The sequence below is a fragment of the Hetaerina americana genome, unplaced genomic scaffold (genome assembly GCF_022747635.1).
Source record: "Hetaerina americana unplaced genomic scaffold, ioHetAmer1.1.p SCAF_76, whole genome shotgun sequence".
Classification (NCBI taxonomy): domain Eukaryota; kingdom Metazoa; phylum Arthropoda; class Insecta; order Odonata; family Calopterygidae; genus Hetaerina; species Hetaerina americana.
Genome location: NW_027287383.1, coordinates 688,298 through 714,767, shown reverse-complemented (window position 1 = coordinate 714,767; position 26,470 = coordinate 688,298). Strand labels below are relative to the sequence as shown.

The 26,470-nt window shown below is 40.4% G+C and overlaps 1 protein-coding gene across 1 annotated transcript; it reads left to right on the top strand.

The window, feature by feature from the left end:
• Window positions 1–13,602: 13,602 nt before the first annotated feature.
• Window positions 13,603–25,057, top strand: LOC139697404 (uncharacterized). Its single transcript, XM_071596090.1, has 4 exons — window positions 13,603–13,966; window positions 19,738–19,894; window positions 21,295–21,363; window positions 23,527–25,057. The coding sequence occupies exons 1-4, from the start codon at window positions 13,819–13,821 to the stop codon at window positions 24,401–24,403; spliced, it is 1,251 nt and encodes a 416-aa protein (XP_071452191.1). The 5' UTR covers window positions 13,603–13,818; the 3' UTR covers window positions 24,404–25,057.
• Window positions 25,058–26,470: the final 1,413 nt, after the last annotated feature.

Below are 26,470 nucleotides of genomic sequence, written 5' to 3'. Positions count from 1 at the left end.
GGGTAGGAGAGCTCGGAGGAGGGGGACGGTAGAAGTCCTCCAGCGAGAGACGAGGGGGGTGGATTGGTGGGGAGATCGGTGGGGTGGCGGAGGGGAAGGGAAACGACGGGGCGATGAGGTCTCTTGCAAGAAGGAAGCTGTGAGGATGAGAAGAAATAAAAGGGTGTTTTCTATGCACACGGGAGTGGAGATCACAAAGGACCAAAATTACCAAGCAATTTGAGGCACTTTTCGCCTTGCGCCTCGAATGAATGAACGCTCGTCCCTCCTAACCTCCCCCCCCCATGGATCGTTCGGCGCGCTTTCGGGAAAATGGTTGGTTTGGGCCTAAAGAGAAGGAGGGAGGGAGAGAGAGCGGAAGATGGATTAAGGAAGGCCGCACTCCGATCATCCTTGCGCCGTGGTGACCATGGGTAATAAGAAAATGTGGTCAGGCATGAGGACGGCGGAAAGAAGGCGGGGCAGGAGTGAAGAGCAAGCGATGAGATGGCAGCGGTGGGCGGAGAGCCATCCCAAGTGGGAGAGAGAAAGAGGGGGTGGATGGTGCATGGCCCAATTTACGAATTTGCGTCCGGGAGTCGGAAGCTGGTCTGGACGTGATTAAGCTCTATGAGCGTGAGCCCACGAGTTGACCGTAACGTTTTGAATGTTGGAAATATTATCGGTAGGGAAGTTTACTTTTAGCACCTTTTGCTTTTCTTATTTTCTTTGTGAGAATATTTTCCACTCGGATCCATTCTTTCGTATACATCGTATGAAGACGATGTACGAATAATACTCATTTGCCGCCCAGGAAATGAAGTTCCATTTGAATAGATTCATGGAGGCCATAACGCCGAAAAGATCAAAACAGTAGTATTTATAACTGAATATTCAGAATGAACCGACGGACAAGACCGTTCCGCAGCGAAAGTTCAAAATCGATCTTTTCATGGCAACACAGAATTTGTGCCCAAAGCCTACGAACATGCTAAGAATTCTGGGCTGACTGCCGAATGCGTAATACGGATACTTGGACCAGCATAATATTGAATTCCTAGCGAAGCAAATTTTTCCGTGAACATAGGAGATATATACCCGCAGCATATAATAAAAGACCACAAGCAGATTAAAAGCTACTGTGCCGGGTGGAAAATCAAGGAGAAAGTGGATGTCAGATCAACCGACCCTGTCTTTTGAATATAGTTCAATTAATTTTTCCTACTCGTTATCCCTTATTACAATCAAGGGAGACATTCTACCGGCACCTTGAGAAGGAAACATAAATACAGGATCAGATGTAATTAAGGGAGGTAAAATTTCATGGTGATTAGTCAGGGAAACAACAACATTCAATTTGGATAATCTGCGCTAAATGCGCCAATGAAATCTACCTACCATTGCATTCCCTCTGTAGACTTCTCCACTGAAGCCCGAAAGAGGCAAGAACGCCCTTCCATTTTAAATATTTCAAATGAATTTTTAAAAAAACAGGTAATACTTTCACAAAAAGGAATGTAAAAAAATTTCTTCTTTCATACAAAGATGGAGACACACATTTGACTCAGAATGAATATTTTTATTCATTTAATTCAATGAGGAGCGACAATTAGATTGTCACATCCTTTATCTAGTTAATCTATATCATTCACAAAGGTATATTATGATTTATGACGACAGCTGAGCAGACGCCTCCGTAAATAGCTGCAGCAAAATTCATCAGTCTGAGAATATTTCTTTTAAAGTTAATTTTAAATGTGCATCAGTTTGGTTTTTCAACTTCAGTGTTCATTATGCCTGGCAAAATCTATCTATCAACCAGACACCCACGAGCCATCGCTACGGTGAGTGACAGGTTATGATAACACACCAGGCATGCAGCATCAAAAACTAACTTTTTCTCAACTTTTAGTTACAATATTATTTTGTAAAATAATTCAAATAATGTAGATCATGTTAACTACAGGTACGTGCACTACGATACCTAAGTCACAACTTAGAATGCTAGGAGTCGTGAGAAAGCATACACTCTGCCACCACATCAAGGCTGTAGTTCATTCGGAGAGGTATGTCACCTAACTTGGTAATTTATATTTCTGCCTCCTATTCTTCAAAACACATTTGTTTTATTAGTCGCAACCTTATGATAACTTCTGACGAAGAGGACCCTTGTTAGTTTAACTTTTCGTCAAATTATGCAAATTAAAAGGAGATAAATAAATAAGATTAAAAACTGGGATTGTTTCAATGGTTCCGAGAATTGCCAATACTTTAATGAATGATCATTGGTGTGACAAACTCCCCGGATGAAGTTTCTTTTTATTCATTATTGAGGTTTAAATACTATCTGGGGCAAATTTAAGGACGCCAAAGTCCAGCGGATAGACCTCTGAGCTACTGATCGCAGGGCCTGGGTCCGGTTTTAGGTGACGCCGCTAGGCACCCTCAGCTCTGCGTGGTGACTGCCCGCCAAGGCTAGGGTGTGTGGCAGAGGTGATTAAACACTAAGAATGCCACATCAAGAATTAAGTCTGTCTTAGCATTTGTAAGGTACAATTGAACACAAAAACAAAATAGATAACACGTAAAAGTACACCCACATTTCAGAGTTTGAGCTTTCAGCCCTCTTCAGGTCAGACTCGTGAGTCCCTACCGCCCACCTCTATATTTCGGAGGCCCCAGCCACCTTCATCAGGGTATGAGTCACTGAGTGATGAAGGCGGCTGGGACCTCCGAAATATTGCAGTGAGTGGTTTTTGTTTTGCTTAATCTTTTTATTTTTCTTTGGGATATAATGAAATACGTGTACATCATGTATTAGTGAACGCCATAAAGGTGATTTCTGTGTAAAATATATGCCTATATATATATATATATATATATATATATATATATATATATATATATATATATATATATATATATATAAACACAGATGTAGATTTTTTTAGAATATAGAGACACAAAGAAAGGACACTCACAATTTGTTATTTTGTTACAATTTATTATGAGTGTCCTTTGTTTGTGTCTCTATATTCTAAAAATCTACATCTGTGTTTTTATATATTTGTGCGTCGCCGAAGAGCGTTCCATTTCGAAGATATTTTATATATATATATATATATATATATATATATATATATATATATATACATATATATAATTAGAGAGAGAGACAGTTTATTTTCATCAGTGTTTTAACCCACTCATCACATTCAACAGTGTTTCAAGATCGGTTTACTTCAATCCTACATACTTTAATTTTCTTCTCTTCCATGTCGTTACATTTTTACGCAAGGCAGCAACATGTAGATAGATTAATTTGCCGCGCCCGTATTCCAAATTAAAGACATGCACCAACTGCCAGTTTTCTGGAGAACGGGCTCGCATGCGCTTTCGCTGCATGCCGTACTGGCGTGACTGGCCAGCGACGCGCGCTAGGCAACTTGTTTATGAATCGATGATGCCCCGAAAATTCATTGCTCCCGAGGAGGGTGATTCGATCATTCCAGGCATGCACAGACGGGCGGGAGACGGTGGTGGGAGGGTTGAGGTAGGGTGAGCGCGGGGGGGGGGAGTTGAAGGCAAGGGGGGAGGGGCGACGTTTGGTTGAGGCGGGAGCCCTCGTCAATTACGTGCTTGAATTTGAACGTGCATCGGCGACTCCCGCGGGGACACTTTGCATATGAGTGAATCACACACCGAGTTAAGTCTCTGGCTAGGTATATATACACGCCTACATTCGAACATTATCTTTATATCGACCGTGGGTAATGCCTAAGTTGATGAGGGCATGCATGCGGGGATAACTCAACTGAAGGTAGGTTATAGTACCTTATCCGTCGAGTTAACTGGTAGAAGCAAACACAGGTCAAATTTCAAAGGGGTCGGCAAAGGCTCGCGTAGACCGTTCCGACTAGTGTAAATGATTGCTTAAGGATGCACTCGGTGGCTTTTGTGGTGTTTCCCACCGTTGCGAATGTTTTACTCACCTCTCTCAACTAGGGTGATAAATACTAGTGGTATCGAATGGAGGTTGTAGACAAAGTCAAGGAACCTTGGCTGGTTTTAATCAACCATGAATAAAATTGACTAGCGTCATAGATAACATTCCTCGTAATGGAGCGGAATAATTTCACTACCTCTTTCGTTGAAACCAGGCTTCTTGGTGCGAGGTAATGCAATGATTACGATTACGGCTCGAAGTAATCGCTCACCTCCGAAATTATTTTCCAGTCAGCGTTCCCTTAATTCCACGTACCTCTTCCATCCTACTTCGAAACTTGACAGATCTTCCTAAAGCATACAACAATAATGCTGAGCAAAGAATTTACAGAAAGGACATATTTAACAAGAGGCCGAGTTTCAATTATGCAGAGAACAAGCCTTTACTATATCATTCTTGGTTACTTTCGTCCTATATTCCTTATATATAATAAAATGTTATACACGACAAAGAGGACTAATTGTGGCTCTGTGATTGCCACTGTATAGACCCTTAACTTAAAGGAAACGGACCGCATTACTGGAGACGGCAGGACTTGGTTTAGTGACGCTTCTGGGTGTTGAGTCGATGGCAACGGAAGTGAAGTACGTCGTCAATAGGCTGTGAAGTTGATATTTCATCCACACGGTGCTTTTGCCAGTAGTAAATACGGTTTATTTCTATCATTCCTCCTCTCCAGAAGCTTTACCGTACCGTTATTATTCAGTTTACTCAGCAAATTATCTTAGTAATTGCACGTCCCTCACAGTAACTTCTACCGGCCAGAGCACCAAATGGTACATAGCTCACGATAACCTCTTTTAAGTTACATAGGTGCAGTTGCATAAAATTATAGTATACATTTTTGCAGAATCATGTTCTAGGGAATCCTTGGAAGGCGGAAGACTTGTCCCTCAAGCCTATTGTCATTCATGTTGCACGACTCAATATTGCACAAATTTAAGATGGAGGAGAACAGCAAATAAATTATATCGGGGAGCTAGGATCTCATCAAATAGAATCCAAGAAATTTTCCGTGAACTTCATCTACTGGGTATAGGAAGGATTGATTGATTGGCTCGGAAGGAGCGGAACGCAATTCTAATTTAAATGGATAAGAGTTGCCATTGACCCACACTAAAAGTAAAACTTTACATATCAAAATATCTAGAAATATTATATAATGCCCAGTTTTTTCCGATTATCCCTAGACGACAAAAATTGCCCATGAAAAAACAATCACATTAAATTCTCCAAACCATTTTCTAACCTGGTAACTTTTTATGTTGTACAACTGTGCACGTTATGCATGCACCATAAATGCTCCCGAAAATTACATAAATGCCGTATATTTAGAGATTATTTCCGAATAACACCAATTCACATATAAATATCTTTCTCGGTTATATCAAAAGATGAATATTTATCCAACGCAGCAAAAATGGCAGCGTGCAAAAAGGAACACTCCCTAAATACTTATACAAGTATACAACCAGTTTGAAAGCGAAACTTGGGTATTCTAGTCTAAGCATAAATGTTGACCAAATGCAATTAGCATGGGGTGCTCGAGGAGTGTTCCTGGTAAAAATAAGAGAGCTGGGGTGAGGAATGATTTGGTCACGAAAGAATGGAGGAGGGTCGAATGAGTAAACAGACGTATGAGAGAGTAGTAAATGGTTTTAGAGGATCGAGAAAGTCACGGGTGAATGAGGTCGATGAGACTCGAGACTCTTTTGGAAAACGCGGAGGAGTCTCAGGAACAGAAGAGCATGCATGAAACAATGCATAAATGTGACAAAGGTGAAAGGTGGATGCAAGAGATACACAGTATGGAAGAAATTATTAAGAGGGAGAAAGTTGCCTGAATTAGCAGAAAATCAGACTCTTTGAACTTCACCCATATCGAAATGGAATGACGCTGAAGGTACGCATGCACAAGTGAGAGATGCCTTCACGTTCTAAGATCTCCTAATTTTTTCCGACAAACTGCTGACTCTAGAAAGTTGAAACCTCTGTTAGAACGTAAACTTCCTGCAGACGTATATAATTTTAACCATGACTTTCGAGAGCGCTTCTGCAGTTTGGCCTCTTTGGCCCACTGGTAAAACCGCCTGGTCCCTGGTTGAAACTTCTTGGGTTCGTTGTCACGTTACGACGCTCGGTCTTAGAACTGTCGCTTCCAAGAATGCCAATATTGTACACATTGATAACATCATCATCGCAGTCTCTCCCTACGGACGATGAATTCCTAGGGGCGTTTAACCATGCAAGTGGAGAAAACGGAGGAATATACGTTCTCCTTGTACACCTCGACGCCATTTTAAGCATTAAAAACGCTTCTCGCTATAGGGGTACCTTTGAAAACACTGTGCCATATTCGGCGCAGCCATTTACGTCTTGTATGCATACAGACTGTCCGACCAATACATTTCTTCGAGTATCTACTCCCAGTCCAGAGAAAAAAATTTGAATACCTAAGAATTTGATGGAAACTCGCACGTATGTGCATGCATATAGTAATGAGTATTTATTATTTTGTAACTCAATGAAACTAAAAGGGAAAGGAAGGGTAATAATTATTTTAAGAACTAGGTTCTCGAGGTGATTGGTGTAGTAAGATTCCTCGTTACGAAATAGTTTTTGCCCAAGTGCTGAAGGACGTTAGCTATGAAATTATCTTTGCCATTGTTGTACCCGTGTTCCAAGAGAAATTAAAAAATTAGCAGATAAAAAGATTTATTCAATAACCAAATTCTCTTCTCTGGTCTATATTTTAAGCCTAAAACTAGGATTGAGATTTAAAGTATCATCTGGCAAGTTTACAAGAAATTCGTTCCATCATTCAGGAATTATAATGGCTAAGAGATGAAAAACTTATGCAGACTGAGCAAATCGCTGCTGTTTAGTTCATTAATTTCAATTTGATTGCATTACGTCTTCCAACAATTGAAAACTAATCGAAGAACGCTCTTTAAGCAAAAAGAAAGCAAAATAGTCATCAATAGACACCTGAATTTCAAAAATAACAAGTAACAAGTCTCGAAGAAAAAATAAGATGGCCAAACTTGTGAAACAACGTAACAGTAGACAAAAACAATGAGATTCTTTATTTTCAACGAATACATTTTTTCAATGGATCAAATTTTTCAACTGAAGATATCCTGTACACTTAATACCTGTTTACTGATTAATACTTGATCTAATTGCCCAAACTCCCGCCTAAATAATAATTTCTGCGAACTGACGAAACACATTCATAGAACGGCAAGGATGAAAAACTTATTCTTTCAATTTTTTGTTTACCAGGAGGTAAGGCATAAAATATAAAAGATTAGATTTCCCTAGATTGAGATCTAACCTGTTCAGCATAAGTATTCATGAATTAAAGATCTAACATCTCGTTTTTTAGCTAATCATAAATAATGAAGGGAAATAATTTGCATTAAAATTTGATGATATTATGGAAAATATTTCTAGAAAGCCATTTCGGCGACCTCCTACTTGTTTTGAAGTTGTTATTGGTCGTTTTAAAGCTTTAATATTGTATCTGTGATAACTCGTATTTTTTATTGGAAATATTTCGACTCGTGGAAACCAAAGAAATTGAATGTGGGAGCAATACGGAAAATATCAAATTCAGAGATACTCACTCTCCGATCTCTTCGAGCTTCTTCAACACTTACCTATTGTTTATTACAGCTACCAGTTTATGATTAGAAAACATAACATTCCCAAAGTTCACGATTATCTAATATTTTAATCAAAACTGCGGCATGAAAATATTTAATGCTACACATGATAAGGCATTCCTATACGTAGGAACTGAAAAAATCATTTTGATGAGTTTTTAAACAAGTCCTAATTTATATAATATCGCATAAAAACAAAATCCAGCTTAGTCTCGAATAGCTGTCTGTGATAAATGCAAAGCACTAATACAATATTGTTCACATCGAGCATTCATCCTAGTTTGATCAATGCCCTTGAGCTTCCGTGCTTAAAATGAACCATCCCACACAAGATGATATAATAGATGGCATGTCGGTAATTTCTTCATGTATTCTGAACTAAGAAGGTGGAAGACGTGGAAGATGAGGTTTTCAAAGGTAGATTGATGATTTGGAGAAGAAATGGAGACCGCAGCAAACGTTTTAATAACCTTCAATAGTGACAAACTATAGTATGCCGAAACGAATGCCAGACGTTCAAGAGTGATCAGCGCTTAGGAGATTGAATTTAATGGGAAGGGCGCAACAGGCCCAATTCATAGAACAGCAGAGTAGTAGGGTGAGAGGAAAGGGTTGCGCCATGCCTAGCTGGATCAAAACTATGGTATCGCAATATGTTGACGAGATTTTGTACCTGCAATGTGTCATTAATCTCAGACGATGTTCTATTTTATAAGAGCTTCAGTCCGCGTTATGCATGGGACCAAATTATAGATAGATCAAGAAAATTCCTAAATAATTGTACACGTTTTTGATGCGTAAACCCTGCTTAATTTCTACCCGCTCCTGTTGGAGCACTTATGTCATGATCAGTCAAGACGGACATGGAGACGAAAGTGACAAACCACAAATGTAGACTTTTTCACGGCTCAAAACTATCTTGAATGGTACCTCTAGTTTGTAAACACTCGTTGGTGTGCACTAAATATACGCTATATTAAAACTTAATGGAATGTTGCGTTTATTTTATTTTCCAAATACATGCTACATTGGTAAACGGAAGATATCCCCCGCCAGGTGCAATTAACACGAGACTACTGGTCTTGATGGGTTAGGACAGAAATCATCTTGAACCAAGCCCTGAGGCGTGTGCACCTCAAACATTGAGATTAAGGGAGGGCAGTTAATTTTCCTGGGCCACCTGATGTTCCTCACGAAATTTTAGTCCTCCAAAAATCGCACCTGAAATTTTTAGGTAGGACTGTCCAGAAGAATCCCCTAAGATTCCACAGTGAGACTATTAGGTCGGAAGTCCAATGATCGACCCACCCGATCCACATCTTGTGATAGATAACAATGCTGTCGAATCTCAGGCGAAGTCCATTCTTGCGTTAGTAATGCGTTTATTTTTTCCACGAACCATGCTTAATGAGGCAGCTAAGGCGATTTTCAGGTAAAAAAATACTCATTCTGGAAAGGCGTGAACATGTGCGGAATTTAAACAGTCCGTTGTGTATCAGCCGTTGCTTGAGTCGAATTTCATACGCAGAAACACATTTAAAATCTCCGCGGTAGCCTCCGGGGAAAACGTTCTCGTAAAACAACAAATTTTGAGAAACCGTAGGTCAATCACGAGGTCAAGAAGCGGAGCGGTCGAAACATTTTTCGTCGGGACCTCCAGAGTCGTGCCAAGGTTAAGAGGATTCGAATATTTCTCCTACAAGCGTCTTTCACTCACTTCCGTACGCGTCGCTACAGAAAGGGAGGGCTTGTTGAGCCACCGAAGAAAAAGAAAAAGACTTGATACAGGTGGGGGGAAGAAAAGAAGGCGGGATGATGGAGGGAGGATGGGGGGGAAGAAAGAGAGATCGAGATGAGGGGAAGGATGGGGGAAGGATGAAAAACGGGAGGGAAGAACATGTGGCAACGGACTGAGGGGAGGAATAGGGGGTGGGTGAGAGATAGAGCTCCGAAACGGAGCAAAAAAGCGTTAATCGCTTTTATCAACGTCATTCTACACGCCTTAACAGTAGCGATGGAAGTTTGACTCGTAGGTGTAATTACCACAGCTTTTTACGATTGTGAAGTCGAAAAAAAGGTGGACGGACGGGGACGTGCTATTCGTTGGTGCTGGTTATCGCCGTGAATTATTAAAATGCCTCTCGATGCCTGTTCCTGTCCGCGATTTTCTCTTTCATCGGCCACCAGTTTATGTCCGATTTTTTTGTTTCGCCAATTGTTGTGGAAGTGAATTAAATCGTTGGTGGAGTGCGCATATACTTTATTTTTAGCGATGTATCGTCTCTCGGAAATATTGCTCGAGACTTTTTTTTGAAACACTGGGAATTGCCGAAAAGAAAAAAAGACGAACTAGCACAAAGGGATTAAAAACAACTTAATAATAATGTCGGAAATTGGAGACTTTGTTGGAGCAATACAAACAGCTGTGGCAACGTCCACAGAAAATTTACAGGTAAAGTAGAAAGAATCGACCTACTTAAAACACAATAGCCTTAATTGTTTTCATAAGAATTGATGTTTATCCAAGAATCATTAAGGCCACATTTAACATTTTTTTCTCGCGAAAATGCTTTCACTCAGCAGAGAAAGGTGACTAAAGTAAACATTGCCATTCACATTCGATGTGAATGACAATGTTTATTTTGGTCAAATATTTCATTTGCACTTCCACTTCTTGCAATACGCCGTGCGAAACAGCCGACAGTAATTATGCTCACTTTGAGACTGTTAGGAAATTTTTGCGGACATTAAGTACATTTCGATGGCGTGTTAACGGGAAATCAAAAAAATAGGTCTAGAATTGGAAAAATGTATTATTTTAATTGAATTGCGTCACCAAGAACTTGTTGGGTCACATTTTCACTTTCAATATACATTAATCATAAATGGAAGAGAGAAAACTGCAGGCTGAACTTCGCTGAAAATTATGGTAGACGATCATTAGTGAGTTCCTGAATTTCGGTTCGAGTACTAAATCCACGTGGTTTCAATGGTGAAATTTCGAAATCATAAGTTCGCCAAAAATCTGATGGACGGAGAGACTAAGTACTGTTAAGCTTCTATGCCACTCCTGACGCGAAACTAAATACAAAACATAACCTTCAATTACTATAATCCATTTTTCGCTCACATACTTTCAACCCTACTTCACAAAGACCATTATAGCGCATCTTTTCTTCACACCACTATATTCTTCTCTCTATCACAGTCGTCAACATTCCATAACCTCTCGATGTCTCGTGAAACTATTTTTCTGACTCAAAATTTCTCCCAACAACCTTGTCTTCTATGCGTAGCACATCGTTTTTTCGAATCGGAGAGGAATGAAAAAAATACACTCAGCAATCATATATTAAAGGCTATAAATCGTTATTAATCACTATTTAACAGGATTACATTTAAAAACAATGTGTTACAGTCGTGACGATATCTAGCTAATAGGTTAGTGTCTCGCATTTGATAAATTCTTTCGATAACCTTCAGCTCGCGAGCTGAACCCTTGCACGGAACATGGATGCTGCATTGTGAACGCTCGAGGGTTCCTTCTATACTATATGTCATCGTACGAGGGGCAGAATGAGGTTGGCACACGTAGCTAGCTATAAATTAGAAAAAAACGAACGTGACCGGTAGAAAAACTGTAACGCACCCTTTTCAAAGCAAATTATTATTCGCAATTCTTAATTTCATATGCACAAGGGTGAATGAATGTCGATAGCCATCACATTAACCCACACCAAGGATCACGTACAGTCTCCCAAGCTCTCAAAAGTGTGAAGCGAACAATAAATAATTTTACACTCTCCTCTCACCTAATAAACTCCTCAAACCATCATTGGGAAGCCAACGGCATGTTTTAAATTTTTATTGCGTAGGTTACATCAAATCTCGAATAGCAAGGAAAAAACGAATTTTATTGCTGTAGCCCACCGGTGGGGAGCACCTTTCATCTCACGGATCGTGAATGGAATAAAACACACAACAATTGTGAGTGTGGCTCCGGGTGAAATTTCCATTAAAATATCATAATCGAGGTAATTTATTAATATCTCAGGGAGGTATGAAACACATCCAACAGGCTTCTTCACCCTACTGCCTCATCTTGGAATCAGGGGATTAATTTTCAACAATTACAAGACCATCCTCCTGCTACAAGTGGCATACATTTCATGAATCTATTTCTGCTTCATTACACACGTTTTTATTTAATGTCAGTAAAACTATTATAAGTTGGAGGGTTGGGCATGGCAGCTCAGTGGGTAGAGCGCTGGGCTACTTATCCGGGCTCGATTCACTCTGGACACATTAGCTTCACCTAAGCTTATAAGATTATAAAATAATAGCGGCAATGAGTGAATTCAAACTTAAAAGGCATCTTTTACACAATTAATGTTATCCGATTACCCTATTAGGCAATATCAGAGAGAATAACATGCCTCTTTTAGGCAGAAGTTGCTACGAATGGAGTAGTCAATGCTAAGTTTCGAGAATTAAAATATACATACATGAGAGGAGTATTTGAAAAAAAACTTTAATTTTTTTAAAGCGTAAAGCCTCGAAGAATTTAAAGGTTACATTATATGTGAGGTTTCCAATTGGATTGACATTTATTTGAAAAGCGATATATAGGTGATCTCTTACAGCATAGCACATAATATCTAAAGGCAGATCACCGTTAGGCCATTTTTTAATGCGATTACAGACAAAATTCAAAACTTTAAGATTTATAGGCACGCATCCTTGTTAAATTTGCGGCTGCTCAACCTTATTTTGAATTCAGAGTAAGAACTTTGGTATAACTGATCCACAGGTATTCCCTTAAATTTCGTTAGGATGATTAGTACTTTCATAAATATAGATAGCAATAAATGATGTGATGACTACCACGATATTATTTATAACACACTTTACCAGTTACCACTTTCGAGTATGGCAGACGAGGGCTTCTTGTTTATTGATTCATGAGATAATGGACTCGACAAGCTCTTCTGCTAAACCCACAGTTTGGGAGTTCGAGCGTTGACTCGGGCCTGAGGTACCTATTAATGTACTCAAATTTATCTAATTCTGAGCATACGATATAATTCTCTGACTGGAATTTTTGCCACGCAATGCCATGAAAGCGGGTGGTAGCAAAAACTGAACTCGAGTGGATGGCAATAGATAGGAATGAGATCAATGAAAAGTTATTGCACGGACGTCCACAGGCTTTCAAAGGGAGATCGGATAATTCATAAATGAATAATAAATTTTAGATGCCTTCTTAATAGATTCATATTTTTATCAGAAAAAATAAATGTGTAGATTACAGTACCAAAAATGTGTGCCGCTCTACGGCGAACATAATAAAATGAACTTAACAGAAAGCAGAATTTTGGAATCCAAACAGTTTTATTCCATCGTTGAAGTAGTTATAATTTGTAAGTAATCAAATAGTAGTTGTATTCTTATTGTGCACTCTAAACACAAGGGTAAACAAATTAAGGTAATATGGTAGGTGTTCGGAACATTTTTGATTAGGGGTGACGGAGGTTAATAAATTTGTTCTGACTTCCTCGTCGCACGGTTCCATAAAATGTTTAAATACAGAACGAAGCAGGGAAGAACGAAGCGGAGGTAGGTATGACTTTTATCAGGACGAAATTAACATTGCCAGCCAATTCTTCGACCGCGAAAGCATTATATGTCCCGATTTGTTGACGTTTGCGCCTGGGAATTGCGGAGCTATGGAGGATAGAGAGATAATGTTCCGAAGCCAAATCTCGTGCGGGCGGGATAATTTTAGGTGAAGCTCCGCAAGTGAAGGACTAGAGTAAAGGGGAGGAGGGGGGACAAGGAAGGTGGGGTGGGGGAATATGGACCGCTTTGACCTTGGAAAGTAAAGCGTCAGAATTTCACTCGCGTCCCAGCGTACGCTTTCGTGTCTCGCGCTGGTTCCGACGCCACCAGACGGGGAGACTCAAAAACATGTCGCGTCGATAGTGCGTCGCACCATGCCACGCTTCCGGCGAGGAAACTGTGAACTAGCGAGATGCGCAGGCGATGAGACGAGCTGGAGGACGCAACATCGGGGGAAATAATATTCGATAAGAGTCGGTTTCACGGTCGTTCGTCCATCCCGTGTGTTCCAAAGACCATTTTTTTAAATTCCGAGTAAGATTGGGGATGAGAGACGATCCCAAGTGGAATATACAGTTCGTGAAAACGGTTGAAAAGTATCCTGTGCTCTACGATGCCGGGAACGAGGGTTACTGCAGCAAGGACACGGTGGAGGAAGCGTGGAGAGAGGTGGCTAGCGCCATGAGAGAATCAGGCAAGTAAAATATCTTTTATTTTTCTCAACGCCGGAATCGCATTCGTTATACCTTCTCTCCACTATCACCGAACATACCAACGTCAACCAATAGCTAATGGATTTATTTGTTTGAAAGAGAATCCGAAAGTAATTTAGTCGTACGTCAGAGAGGCTAAGGGAAATAAGTCAGCGGTTAATTCACTCAAAAACGATGAAGGCGAAAGAATAACTAGCAGTTTGAAGAAGGCTAACATATAAATTCCTTCTTTCTAACTGTCTTCAGTAATGTATCACAATGTCTCCGATAGCTTGCCAAATTGTGCCGGCCAACCGATGTCCAAAATTGAAATTCGTATAATGGAATAGAAAGTTAGCTGAAAAATATTATGCCAAATAAATCCTACGAGCCCTATCAAATAGTCGTTCGTATATTTAAGGAGCTAGTGTCGGAAATCTCACCATGATTAGAAATTATATTTTTTTAAATCGCTAGCAGATCGCAAGGTTCCCAGCGATTATAATATGGCTAATGTAGCACCTATATATTATTAAAAACGGAGACGAGGAGGAACCCAGCAATGACAGACCTATTCCCTCACATTCATTTCATGCAAGGTCGTGGAACACATACAAGGTCTGTTCAAAAAGTATCACCACTTTTGTGTTTTTTCAAAAATTATTTATTTCATCAGTAATATCTATTATGTCCCCTTCAAAGGGGACATAATAGATATTACTGATGAAAATTTTTTTCAAATCCTCGAAGCACTTCAGAAAATCATTTTTTGTGATCTTGTTCAGCTCCTCCTTCGATGCTGTTTTTACCTCGTCAATCGTAGCGTAGCGTCGTCCTTTCATAGGCCTCTTCAGTTTCGGAAACAAGAAAAAGTCACTGGGGGCCAGGTCTGGGGAATACGGTGGCTGCGGCATCATTGGTGTATGGTTTTGGCCGAAAGTTAACTTTATGCTAATTAATTAATGCTAACAGTTAGAGATAAGGCGGGTAAGGTAATAGTTGACACAGGAAAGATCCAAGAGAGATGGAAGGAGTATATAGAAGAACTGTATAGTAAAGAACTTCGACGAACAAAGTTAGACAGTGAAAAAGAATATGACGGAAACCTTGCCTCCCCCGCTGCCGGGCACGACACACGGCCGATTAGGCCGAGCCCCGTAGTTGCCAGGACTCAAAGTCTCTGTATTGTCCATCATTTAAATCTTGGGAATGATAATTGAGGTGGTTTCTCGTTGCCTTCCTTAATAATGTTTTTAACGTGACACCATCACTTACTGGCCACCCTACTGGGGTCAGACGCCATTGCAGCCGCCTCACTGAGGAACAGACGCTGCGTGAACTACCTTCCGCCTGGCCCCTAATCTTCGACCTATCTGCCATGGGTGACCCTACCAGGAGCAATTATAATTACTCCCGCCAGCACAGCTCTAGGGGTCATCGGAGCGCACAAGCCCTTCCACCACGTCATGGTTGTAGTTCGGGGAGGGTGGAAATAAATAAATATATAAAAAATACATATTATATATATATAATTTTAGAATAATATCCAGCGGCGGGGACGAGAGCCAACGAGAAGTTGCCATAGTATTAAATAAAGAGGTAGGTAGAAGCGTAGTCAACATAGATCAGGTAACTGATAGATTATTACTAAATGAGATAAAAGCAGAACCGACGAACTTGGTTATTATTCAGGTACACATACCACCGGGCAACCATAAGGAAGAAGAGGTCGATAGGATATTCCATCAGTTAGTGGACATACTCGCGTGTGTTCCCGCAGGGAAAAACTTGATGGTGATGGGGGATTGGAATGCGACGGTAGGTGAAGGAAGAGATGGTGATGAGGTGGGGGACTACGGTTTAGGCACGAGGAATGACCGCGGGGAGAAAGCAGTTGAGTTCTGCAGGAGACAGGGGCTAGTCATCACCAACACTTGGTTTAGACACCACAAAAGACGCAGGTATACATGGAAAATGCCAGGTGACTCAGAAAGGTATCAGCTAGATTATATCCTGGTTAGACAAAGGTTTAGGAACGGTGTGATAAATTCACACAGCTTCCCGGGAGCGGATGCGGACTCTGACCACAATTTAGTTGTTATGAAATGTAGCGTCCGTTTCAAAAAGATAAGGCAGGGGCGGCGAGTTAGAAAATGGAATGTAGAAGCATTAAATGGTTTGAAAAGGAAGGAATACAAACAGGCGGTAGAGGAAATCATAGAGGATGGTAAAGAGGTAAGTACTATCGAAGAAAAATGGGAAAGTTTCAAGAAAGGGTTGTCTAAAGCCGCAAATACTATACACTATTGGAACCGTTAACGCTAAAAGGACTAGGAAACCATGGATCACGGATGAGATGATTGCAAAGATGGATGAGCGGCGAAAATGGAAGAATATAAATACAGAGTTAGGCAAAATGAAGTACAAAGAATTGAACAATAAATTGAGGCGGGCAACAAATAAAGCAAAAGAAGCATGGTGGAAGACGCAGTGCGAGGATATGGAAAGTCTGCAGAGGAAGGGTGAAATCGGTGCGCTGAACAGCAAAGTTAAATCGTTATCGGGAAGTAAGAAAGGAAGAGCTATGCTAAAAGTTAGGGATAAGGCGGGTAAGGTAATAGTTGACGCAGGAAAGATCCAAGAGAGATGGTAGGAGTATATAGAAGAACTGTATAGTACAGAACTTAGACCAACAAAGTTAGATGTTGAAAAAGAATATGATGTAGAGAAAGACAGCTTAGGTCCAGGCTTACTAGTCAATGAGATAGAAAGGGCATTAAGGGAGATAAAACTAAATAAGGCCGTTGGGGTGGATAACATTCCCGCGGCACTATTGAAAAGGGAAAATGTGGTAGGAAGAGGCTATATGGGCTGATTCGTAGTATTTATGAGGAAGGAATCTGGCCGGAAGACTTTGTGAGATGCGTTTTAGTTCCTATTCCGAAAAAGGTAAAGGCTATATCATGTGAGGACTACAGGACGATAAGTTTGATATCCCAAGCAGCTAAAGTTGTTCTCAGGATCATAAACCAAAGGATAGAGAGTAGGGCAAATGATTACTTAGGGAATGATCAGTTTCGGTTTAGGAAGGGGAGAGGTACGCGTGTTGCCATTGCAGTAATGAGATTATTAATCGAGAGGAATATAGAACACAACCAGGAGGTATTTGCCTGTTTCGTAGATTTCGAAAAAGCGTTTGATAGAGTGAATTGGGAAAAACTAATGAGTATATTGCAGAAAATAGGAATAGATTGGAGGGAAAGGAGGCTAATCCGCAACCTGTACATGTCTCAGACTGCTCAGGAGCGAGTGGAGAACGGGGAGTCCGGTTGGGCAGTGTTAGGAAGAGGTGTACGGCAGGGTTGCCCATTATCACCCTTGCTGTTCAACCTATATGCAGAGGAATTGATCAAAGAGGCATGGGAAGAAATGGAGGTAGGAATGAAAGTGGGCGGGTAATTCGTAAAATCAGTTAGGTTTGCTGTTGATCAAGCTTTAGTTTGTCAGTCAGCCAAGGGGTTGCAAGCATTGCTGAGTGAATTGGAAATTCAGTGCGACAGGTATGGGATGAAAATCAATATTAATAAAACAAAGGTTATGCGATTTTCTAGAAAGAAAAAGAATAAGCTAAACATTAAAAAAGGAGGGCAAAAAATAGAGCAGGTAGAACAGTTTACGTATCTGGGAAGTACTTTGGACCAACATGGTCAAAGTAGTAGGGACGTAAGGAAAAGAATTGCGCTAGGCAAAGAGGGTTTCACAAGGAGGAGGGAGTTGATGACAGGGACGTTGAGTAAGGATGTTAAGAAAAGACTCGAAAAACTTTTATATGGAGCGTAGCTATGTACGGCGCGGAAACGTGGTCATTGAAGCAGGAGGATAGACGTAGACTGGAGGCTTTCGAAACGTGTGTGTGGAGAAGAATGGAGAAGGTCAATTAGACAAAGAAGAAAACAAATGAAGAAGTACTTGGTATGGTGGGTGAAGAAAGGGGTTTGTTGGGAGAAATCCTATGAAGGTAGGAAAAGTGGATGAAGGGAGTATTGACCGGCAGCGGGATGTTGACTGTAATTGAGGCGAGAATGTTGGGCAAACGAGGAAAGGGAAGGAACAGGATAGGGATGTTGGACGGGATGAAGGGAGGAAGAAAGTACTCAGAGATGAAAAGGGACCTGATGTAGAGTGGGATGTTGTGTTTTGCTGGGGGTCACAAATTGTTGAATCAGTCATTTTGTCCATCCAAAAACCTACCTTGACCGGTAGATTACCTAATAATAAAAATAATATAATATATATTTATAATATATATATAATATATATATATAATATATATATTATATATATATATATATAATATAAATAAATAAATATATATATGTAAAATAGTATATCTCTTTTCGCACTGGGACAGACCGAAACACGGACCACCTAGTTTCGTTACCCTCCGAATCGAAACGCAACTTTTCTTCTGTTGCGATCGCCATTCCTGGCCACTGATATCGATGAATTGGTCAAGATTCTCGTTACTCGCAAAAAAAATTCGGAGGGAGGGCGACAGAGCGAAAAAACTTTCTAAACACTTGAATTTCTAATGCGGCATCAGGAATAAGGTCGTGTGAACTAATAGAATAGTAGTGTGTACTAAATTTGTAATTATTTTTTCCGTTACTGGTACAAGGTCGTATAAGAGGTCTGCCAATTCAGTACCTTTTTAAAAACATTGCTACTCATTTCGTTACAAACAATCATGTGATCTATTGCTGTGAGCCAATAAAGAGCAATACAAAGTGTGGAAAAGGAGCACATTTTTTTGTAAAAGCAATTTTTGTGTTTTATAAAACGTAGCGTGTGGTTACCACTAATTGTTTCGGTCCTAGCTAGTGACCATTAGAAACTAAAATTAGATGTCACTTATAATTTCAGCATTGAAAAAGTTCCAGAATTAAAATTCCATTCCAATAGCTGAAGGAATATTGTTCCCACCTCTAATTTTTTTTACCAGATTCGATTGACAGAGGGAATACATTGCTTTGGGAAGCAGACAAAACTGTCTCCATGCCATGCCCTCTCCTATAATACCAGGTCATTAAAATTTTGAAACTCTTTTCATCCTCACGTTCTAAGTACGAAATGTTTCATACATTAAATTTGAAGTAAGCAAATCACAGACCTAAGCGATATTATTCCATATTCCCGAGTTCAAATATTGTTATCCATTGCGAAGAGTAAAATAATTTTGTAAATCATGAAGAAAATTCATACTTTAAGTCAGAATGAATCATATGCGTCCCATTCATATTTTACAGAAAAAAACATCCTGTCATACTAAAAGCCTTTTATCATTTTATGGCTCACTTTCTACATATGCATCTATCATTCTTTATCATCATCTCGGTTTGAAATTAAACAAAAAAAGTTATTTTACTTCTTCATAAAATCTAGAGTTTCGCATTCCCAAAGTTATTGATTCAGTAGCACATTATCTCATAATGAGGGAGCAACTGATATTTTCTGGGTTCAGAGTTGAATTATTATTATCCGCCTTCGACTGGCGAATAAGCTTAAAATGCAAAAATAAACGTTCTGAGACGATACATCGTACTATGTTAATGAGGCCAGACAATGAAGTCGGCCAATTTTAGTAAAAAGAGTAGTCCTGAATAGATGCATGCATGTTTTTCCTCAAATAGTCGCTCTTTCTTCTAAAATTTCTGTTACTTGGAAGGTTTGTTTCCTTGGTTTAATTTGACATATTAATTCCAATTTTTTTCAGTTATCAACTGCAAAGATAAATGGAGAAACCTACGGACTAGTCTCACCAGGCACCTCAGGAACATGAATGAACCGTCCGCTCTCTCTGGGAAGTACAGAAGACCGTACTACATGGCACCTTATATGTCCTTCTTGATACCTTACACCAAAAGCCGATCGTAAGTCAATGGAGGAAAAAGGTGGAATTACCTGTCATGTTTAATTAACCTTTTATGGGGATCATGAGTTTCATAGCTCTATATTAAATTTACTCCTGGTCGTCTCGATGTAGAATTATTTCTTCCCACGATTTCAATTGATGCGAATTTCACTTACGATTCGAATCAATCGATTGAGCATTCCATGAGTGGCCACTACCAAATTAATCTTTAATGCATTACTGAAACAGCTATAGCAAACTGAAGTCTGACATCAAGAAGCAATACGTAACAATGTGTTCAGGATATTGCAAAAAATGTTACCACCCGTCACAAGCTGATCAAAACCTAAAGCAACCAAGTTTTCGAATAAAACAATAAACATCTACGTGGAAGTGGAGTCACTAGATATCAGGAACGATGGGCGAGCTATTTTAGGCAGAATTCCTGCATTTAAATAGCCAATGTACCACCAAAATATAATATTCTATAATTTGGTGACATGACATAATTCATTCAAAAACTAAGATTTACAGCTTGCTATGAAATGATAATTTTTTATATATTATTCCTAAAATGGCTCTGAAATAAACAATTGGTTATTTCCGACCCATCGGAGGAGATGAGAACGGTGCGAATGAAGGGGGCAATCGTCCCCTTTACTCCTACATTTACCCCTACACGAGACTTCCCATTATTAATTTTTCCAAATTTGGTAGCCTTGTCGAACGTATCGTTATCCCCTGCTGATTGGTACGCTGGAGTAATTTTACGAATTGACCGCCTAATCTTTGATAATTGTTGTACTATGGATTCTTTGAGAATTGAAAAATATGTTTCTCGCAAAGGATTTTGAAAATCCCTTCTTATACTTTTTTTGGGAAGGTTCAAACTCCAGAAACGCCGAAACCTCCCGCGATAGTATGAAGCTTCATACTTTTTGGATTTTTCTCCGCGTTGCTTTGTCTTTCAATGATATCAGTTTAGGCAGCTATCCCGCGAACGTCTTCGGGTCAGGAGTGTGGGTTTCAACCCTGAAGACACTAGCAAGATGGCCAGAGATGCTGCAGACGTAGAAAGTTAAGAAAGCTTAAATAAAACCCTGAAACGGAGCAATTCAAAACTGAAAACGCCGTCTAGATCTGAGAGTAACCTCCGCTATATAGCCATCAAGAGGGTTCACGGATAATTTTGACAATATTTTTCATTTCTCCGAATGAGACGTCCTTACTTTAGGGAAATTACTGGAAGGTTTTTTAAAATTATGGACACGTAATGATTTCCGACTTCATGAATTGAATATAGTACTGTAAAACATATAGTTTTAAAATGATAATAATTTCAAAAGGTGTTTGAAATGAACCTTTTAACAGGGAGGGCATGAAACAAAATTTATTGCTTGCCCTGTCTTCCTTCCGCAGGTACAAAGCTGAATTACTGTCGGCCGAAAGACCTCGGAGAAGCTCTTTTGACTGCTCAGCCGACAGAAGGTATGTTCCTCAAAAGTTCCTTCTGCCGCAATAATCATGCAAAGAGCATTTTAAATCGCGATAATGTCGTAAACGTCCTTTGTGTGTGTTGAACATTTAAATTGTACATAGTCTATGAATTTATTTCCTTATTTGGGTATACGCAGTTATCACTTACGTTTTAGGCCTTTTAAGCCATTAAATTTGCTCTGAAGTTGAAAAATGCAACGAAAAAATTCATTTTATGTCGTAGTAGAATTTTAACTTTTTTTTAAATATACTAAAATTTAGAGGTAATTTAGATTTTCTATGGGCTATGGCTAAAATGAATTTAAACGCGAGTGCATTATGCGGCCACTGTACATTCAACTAACGATAGTGATAACCAAACATATGGTCCAAAGCATGTTTGCTGAGATAGCCACACCCACTTACTGTTCTATGAATACAACAGTTATTTAACACCGAAAAGCATTGCGACAAGAACAAATGAGACTTTTGGAGACTAGCGGCTCGTTTTATTGAGACAGATATTGATGCGAGAAATCGTTCTTTGGAGACTTAGTCCACCTCAACCACACATCAGAATGTAGGGGTCCGCCTTAAAGGAACTTGGCTAAATTACAAAGGTATCAGGAATATTCATTTAATTTTTTACTCTGATTCCCCAGAAGATTAATATGGCTGCACTTTAATCAAATGAATCATCAAAATAAATTTGTGCTTGACGGGTGTTGTTCACGTGGTGTCCATAGAAGGTTCCTCAGAAAAATTAATCACGGAGGTGTGAGATGAAGGTTTGCAGCCGTTTATGTTTTGCCATACATTTATTTTATGGCTGCAACGATGTTAAAGCCCAAGTTATACACATATTTCCAACAAACTGATGCTTTCCCTATAAAATAAAGAACAGTAAATTTTCTCTTACCTTTTCTTCTTTACACTGTTCTGTTTACGAATTCATACTAATGATTGCAGAGGCATCTGACCTATTAGTGACTATTTCGTTATCATGGCGTTCAATGCAATTATGAATGCTATTCTAAATGAGATAAATGCTTATAGATTTGTGATGATAAAATCCGTTCATGAAGTACATAACTGCATTTTGTAAAACATTTCTGTAAGTACGTATCAAGGACCTATGATAACGTTACATTAACGTTGAGCGGAACGTGGTGATATAATATCCAAAATTACATTCAATTTCTATGCATGGTGTTTTATTTAGTCAACGGATAAGTGAAATATTTTCACCAATGAATTGAATCAATAAAGATATTTACTTCAATTTAAACATGAATTTTAAAATGAGTATAAGGCAATTATTTTCTAACTTTCCCTCAATCGCTGTTCTCCTATCTAATTCTCAAAGATTCAGAATAATATCGTAATGATTTCGGTAAAGTGTTTATTTCCATCAAAATTGAATGTGAAGTTAAAGTGTCTGGAGATGTAATAAATGCAGAAAGAACTAATTATTAATTCGAAGATATCGATGATCATTCACGGTGATAAAGTCAAAGGATATCAGCAGTTAGAGATTATCGGCAGATCAGATTAAAATCAGAAAAAACTGGCGGTCTATGACTCTGTATAGAGTTGGGAATTAGACATAGTGTTTTAATTTCAATTGCAACAGCGCATTCTGTGTATTCTTTCTCATACGCGAGTGATTCATGTGAGGGAAAATATTCTCATTGTCGTCTTTATTTGATTAATTGCACCTTATTCCTACGAATATTATGTTAACTACGGTTATCTTAGGGTCACCCATTAATCATAGAGGGTATTTGGGAGAGACAGGCCATTATCGACGTTAGATGCGGTAGAGGGGGGCAGATGAAGGAGTAACATAACGCAGACCGCAGTAGGACTTCGTTGTCCTCCCCAATGGACTTTCCTCATTCGTTCTTAATCTACAGCTCAGGATATGAACGAACTGATTTAAACTCACCATTGCGAGAATCACAACCGTTTTCTTCCATGCACGTGGAATTCGCCCTCAAAACATACACTGAATAATGTATAGTATGGGGTAGATTACTGTTTACATTCAGGACAAAGGCGAAGAAAATACGTAAAGTGGTTTAAGGATGACCCTTTACGCCTCTGTTACCCAGCCGCCCCTGATTACTTTGTCGGACGGTGCTGAGGTTCCCCTAACACTTGCATTTTCGCCAGCAGGTACCTGGACAGGGGAGATTCTTCATCTTACGACAACAGCCCGATCCTCGATGACCACAAGACCGCGAGACCACATGATCGCGAGGAGGATCGTCAAGGGACCAAGTCTAAGGGGTTCAGGGCGAATCAATCAGGGGGAGGAGCGACGGCGGGCGACCATGACGGCGGGCGGAGGGTACAACCCAAGCTGGAGGAGCCGGACGATGACGTGGAGTGGGGGGAGGACTACGACGGGGAGGTCTACGGCGGAGGCGAGGATGTGGTGGATGAGGAAGAGAAGGAGGACGGGGGGGAAGAGCTGGTGGTCGAGGAGCAGGAAGGGGGCGAGATGGGGCGGAAGAGGAGGAGGGTGGCCGGTGATGCCACGGTGGGCGAACCGCCCTCCGAATCAGCGAGCGCCCTGGAAGGTTCAACGGGCGAAAGGACCGCGGTGGTCGGCAGCAGTGCGGTGGCCACGTCCTCTAGAGTCCCGGGAGGGACGACGCCGGCGGCGGGCCCGGTCGGCGCGAGGCCCGGCAGGGTGGGCGGCGAGGCGTGGGACGCGGGTCCCGCCAGGGAGATGGACGACGACAGCTGGAGCGGCTGGATGCGGGAAGGGGAATTGGAGGGGTGGCCGCTCGTGGAGGAGAGGAGGGGTGTTAACAAAGTGACCAGGGGGATCGCCGGTGTGTCCAGGCAAAGGGTTTTCAGGTTGGGTCACCTGGACGGCAGGAATGCACACCTCAACATGGAACAACTGCCCGAGTCGAACGCCGACATGGACTTTTTCAGGAGTATATTGTCTGACGTGAATTCTCTCAATCCTTCTCAGAGGTCCAAGTTCAGGTTGTCCGTCCTGAAGACTCTGCACGAAATGCTCTATAATGAACAATGAACCGTACTGTGCTTACATTTTCCGCATGTTTTTATGCCCTGCTTCATTCCCTATTGCTGATCACACTTACATTTACTCTATTCAAGAAAATAATTTTTTTTCCAAATTTGCCCCTTTTCTTAAAAATGAGTTTTGCTTTAAGACGTTATCCTTACCCACACACCGTGGACCTTATTAACATATAATAAGAACCCTTACTTACGTACACGTCAGATTAATTAAAGAAAGCTGGATAGCGAATCAAATCTCTCAACGCATGAAATCGGGTAAAAGCTCATTTTGATATCTGTTGAGGTCAATCACCAGGCAACATAGTGTAACTACACTGACATTTCACTTTTGCTTATGCGAAAGTCTAATTGGGAGAAATATTTTCACTAAATTAGCTGTAACATATTTCAAGGTAATATCTCTGAGCCCTCCACCTGGACTACAACCTTGAAGTTTGCTCAGATGACCTCTGGAGCAGTGCTGGCGGGAGCAACGATAATTAATCCTAATGGGATGACCCATGACAGGTCGAAGGGTAAGAGCCAGACGAAAGGTAATCCCCGCAGCGTATGTTCCTCAGTGAGGCGGCTGCATAGGCGTCTGACCCCAGCGGAACGGCCATTGAGTGGAAGTGTCACGGCACAAACACTTTTGAGGATGGGAACGGGATATCACCTCAATTATTTATCTCACGAACTGTGATGGACCCAATGAATCCTGGCAACTACGGCACCCAGCTCACTAGGCCTTGGGTTGTCTTTTTGGAGGGTACTGGGAAATGTAGCCAAGACCAGTTTGTGTCCATTCAAAACCTAACTTAAACGTTCGACTATTAATAATAGGAATTTCTACCAGAAAATCTCCATGCAGGCAATCATGAATTACGGGAGCAGCCAAGTAGCATCACAAATGATCAAATAATGAAAGCGCTTCATAAAAATTAGTCGCTCATCGTGAGCAATTGAAAAAACAAGTTGATGAATAAAGACCGCTAGCTCAGCGGCCTCAGCTGACACCCCTCTGGCCAACAGCTTTGCTAACTTGTGGAAGCGTGGAAAGACCGCTTAAGATAGTATTTCGGCCTTGTACTTACATTACATAAAGATATCAAAGCAAACCCCTTGGGTGAGACCAGATCTCCTCTCTACACTGTGATCTCCCATAAAGCTGAGGCAGATTTCTGCGGTTACACTTAATTATAAATTTACCAAGAAATTATCTGAAGAGAAAGTGTCACGATGAAAAGCCAAGGTAGGTACCGTTGGCAAGACGAATATGCCACCATGAAAGCGAAAAAAGAAGAAGATAAGAAGAAATTACAAACATTATCAATAAATAAATAAATATAAATATTTACACATGTGTAGGGTCGCGGTATCCAGAGTGTTGGACTACTGACCGGAGGGTACCAGGTTCGATTCCCGGGCAAGTTCTCTTTGGGCATCTGCAGCTCTACCCAAGCTATGTGATTTTTCGGGTACCAGGTCTTCCTGGGAAACCATAACCGGCACAGGGAAAGGAACTGGCCCCCCTACCCTGATGTGTGAATTTCACACGCCGTCGGGCTTTCTACCTTGATCAAAAATTTCCCGGAATTTATTCAGAAAATTAAAAATACAAGTTTATTCATCTAAATCTATATTGTCCCCTTCAAAGTAATCCCCATCGACTGCAACACACTTATGCCAGCGCTTGATCCAATCCTCGAAACATTTTTTATATTCGGTTTTCGGTATGTCCATCAGTGCTTCCTGCGATTTTTCCATTACTTCCTCTCGGCTGCTAAAACGCGTTCCCCGTAATGGTTTTTTAACTTGATTGAACAGAAAGAAGTCACAGGGAGCCAAATCAGGTGAATTCGGTGGCTGTTGGATGGTATTTGTTGCATTTTTCGTCAAAAAATTACGAATAATGATAGCACTGTGCGACGGTGCGTTATCATGGTGCAAAATCCACGAGTTTTCTGCCCACATTTCTGGTCTCTTTCGGCGAATTGCTTCACGCAAACGTCTCATAACGCCCAAATAATACTCTTTGTTTACTGTCTGGCCTTCTGGCAAAAATTCATGATGCACT

Bases quoted from the DNA above. Each gene is read 5' to 3' on its own strand.
- LOC139697404 (XM_071596090.1), top strand. From the start codon at position 13,819: ATGAGAGACGATCCCAAGTGGAATATACAGTTCGTGAAAACGGTTGAA. The intron at 13,967-19,737 runs GCAAGTAAAATA...AATTTTTTTCAG, and splicing joins TAGCGCCATGAGAGAATCAG to TTATCAACTGCAAAGATAAA. The intron at 19,895-21,294 runs GTAAGTCAATGG...TTCCTTCCGCAG, and splicing joins CCTTACACCAAAAGCCGATC to GTACAAAGCTGAATTACTGT.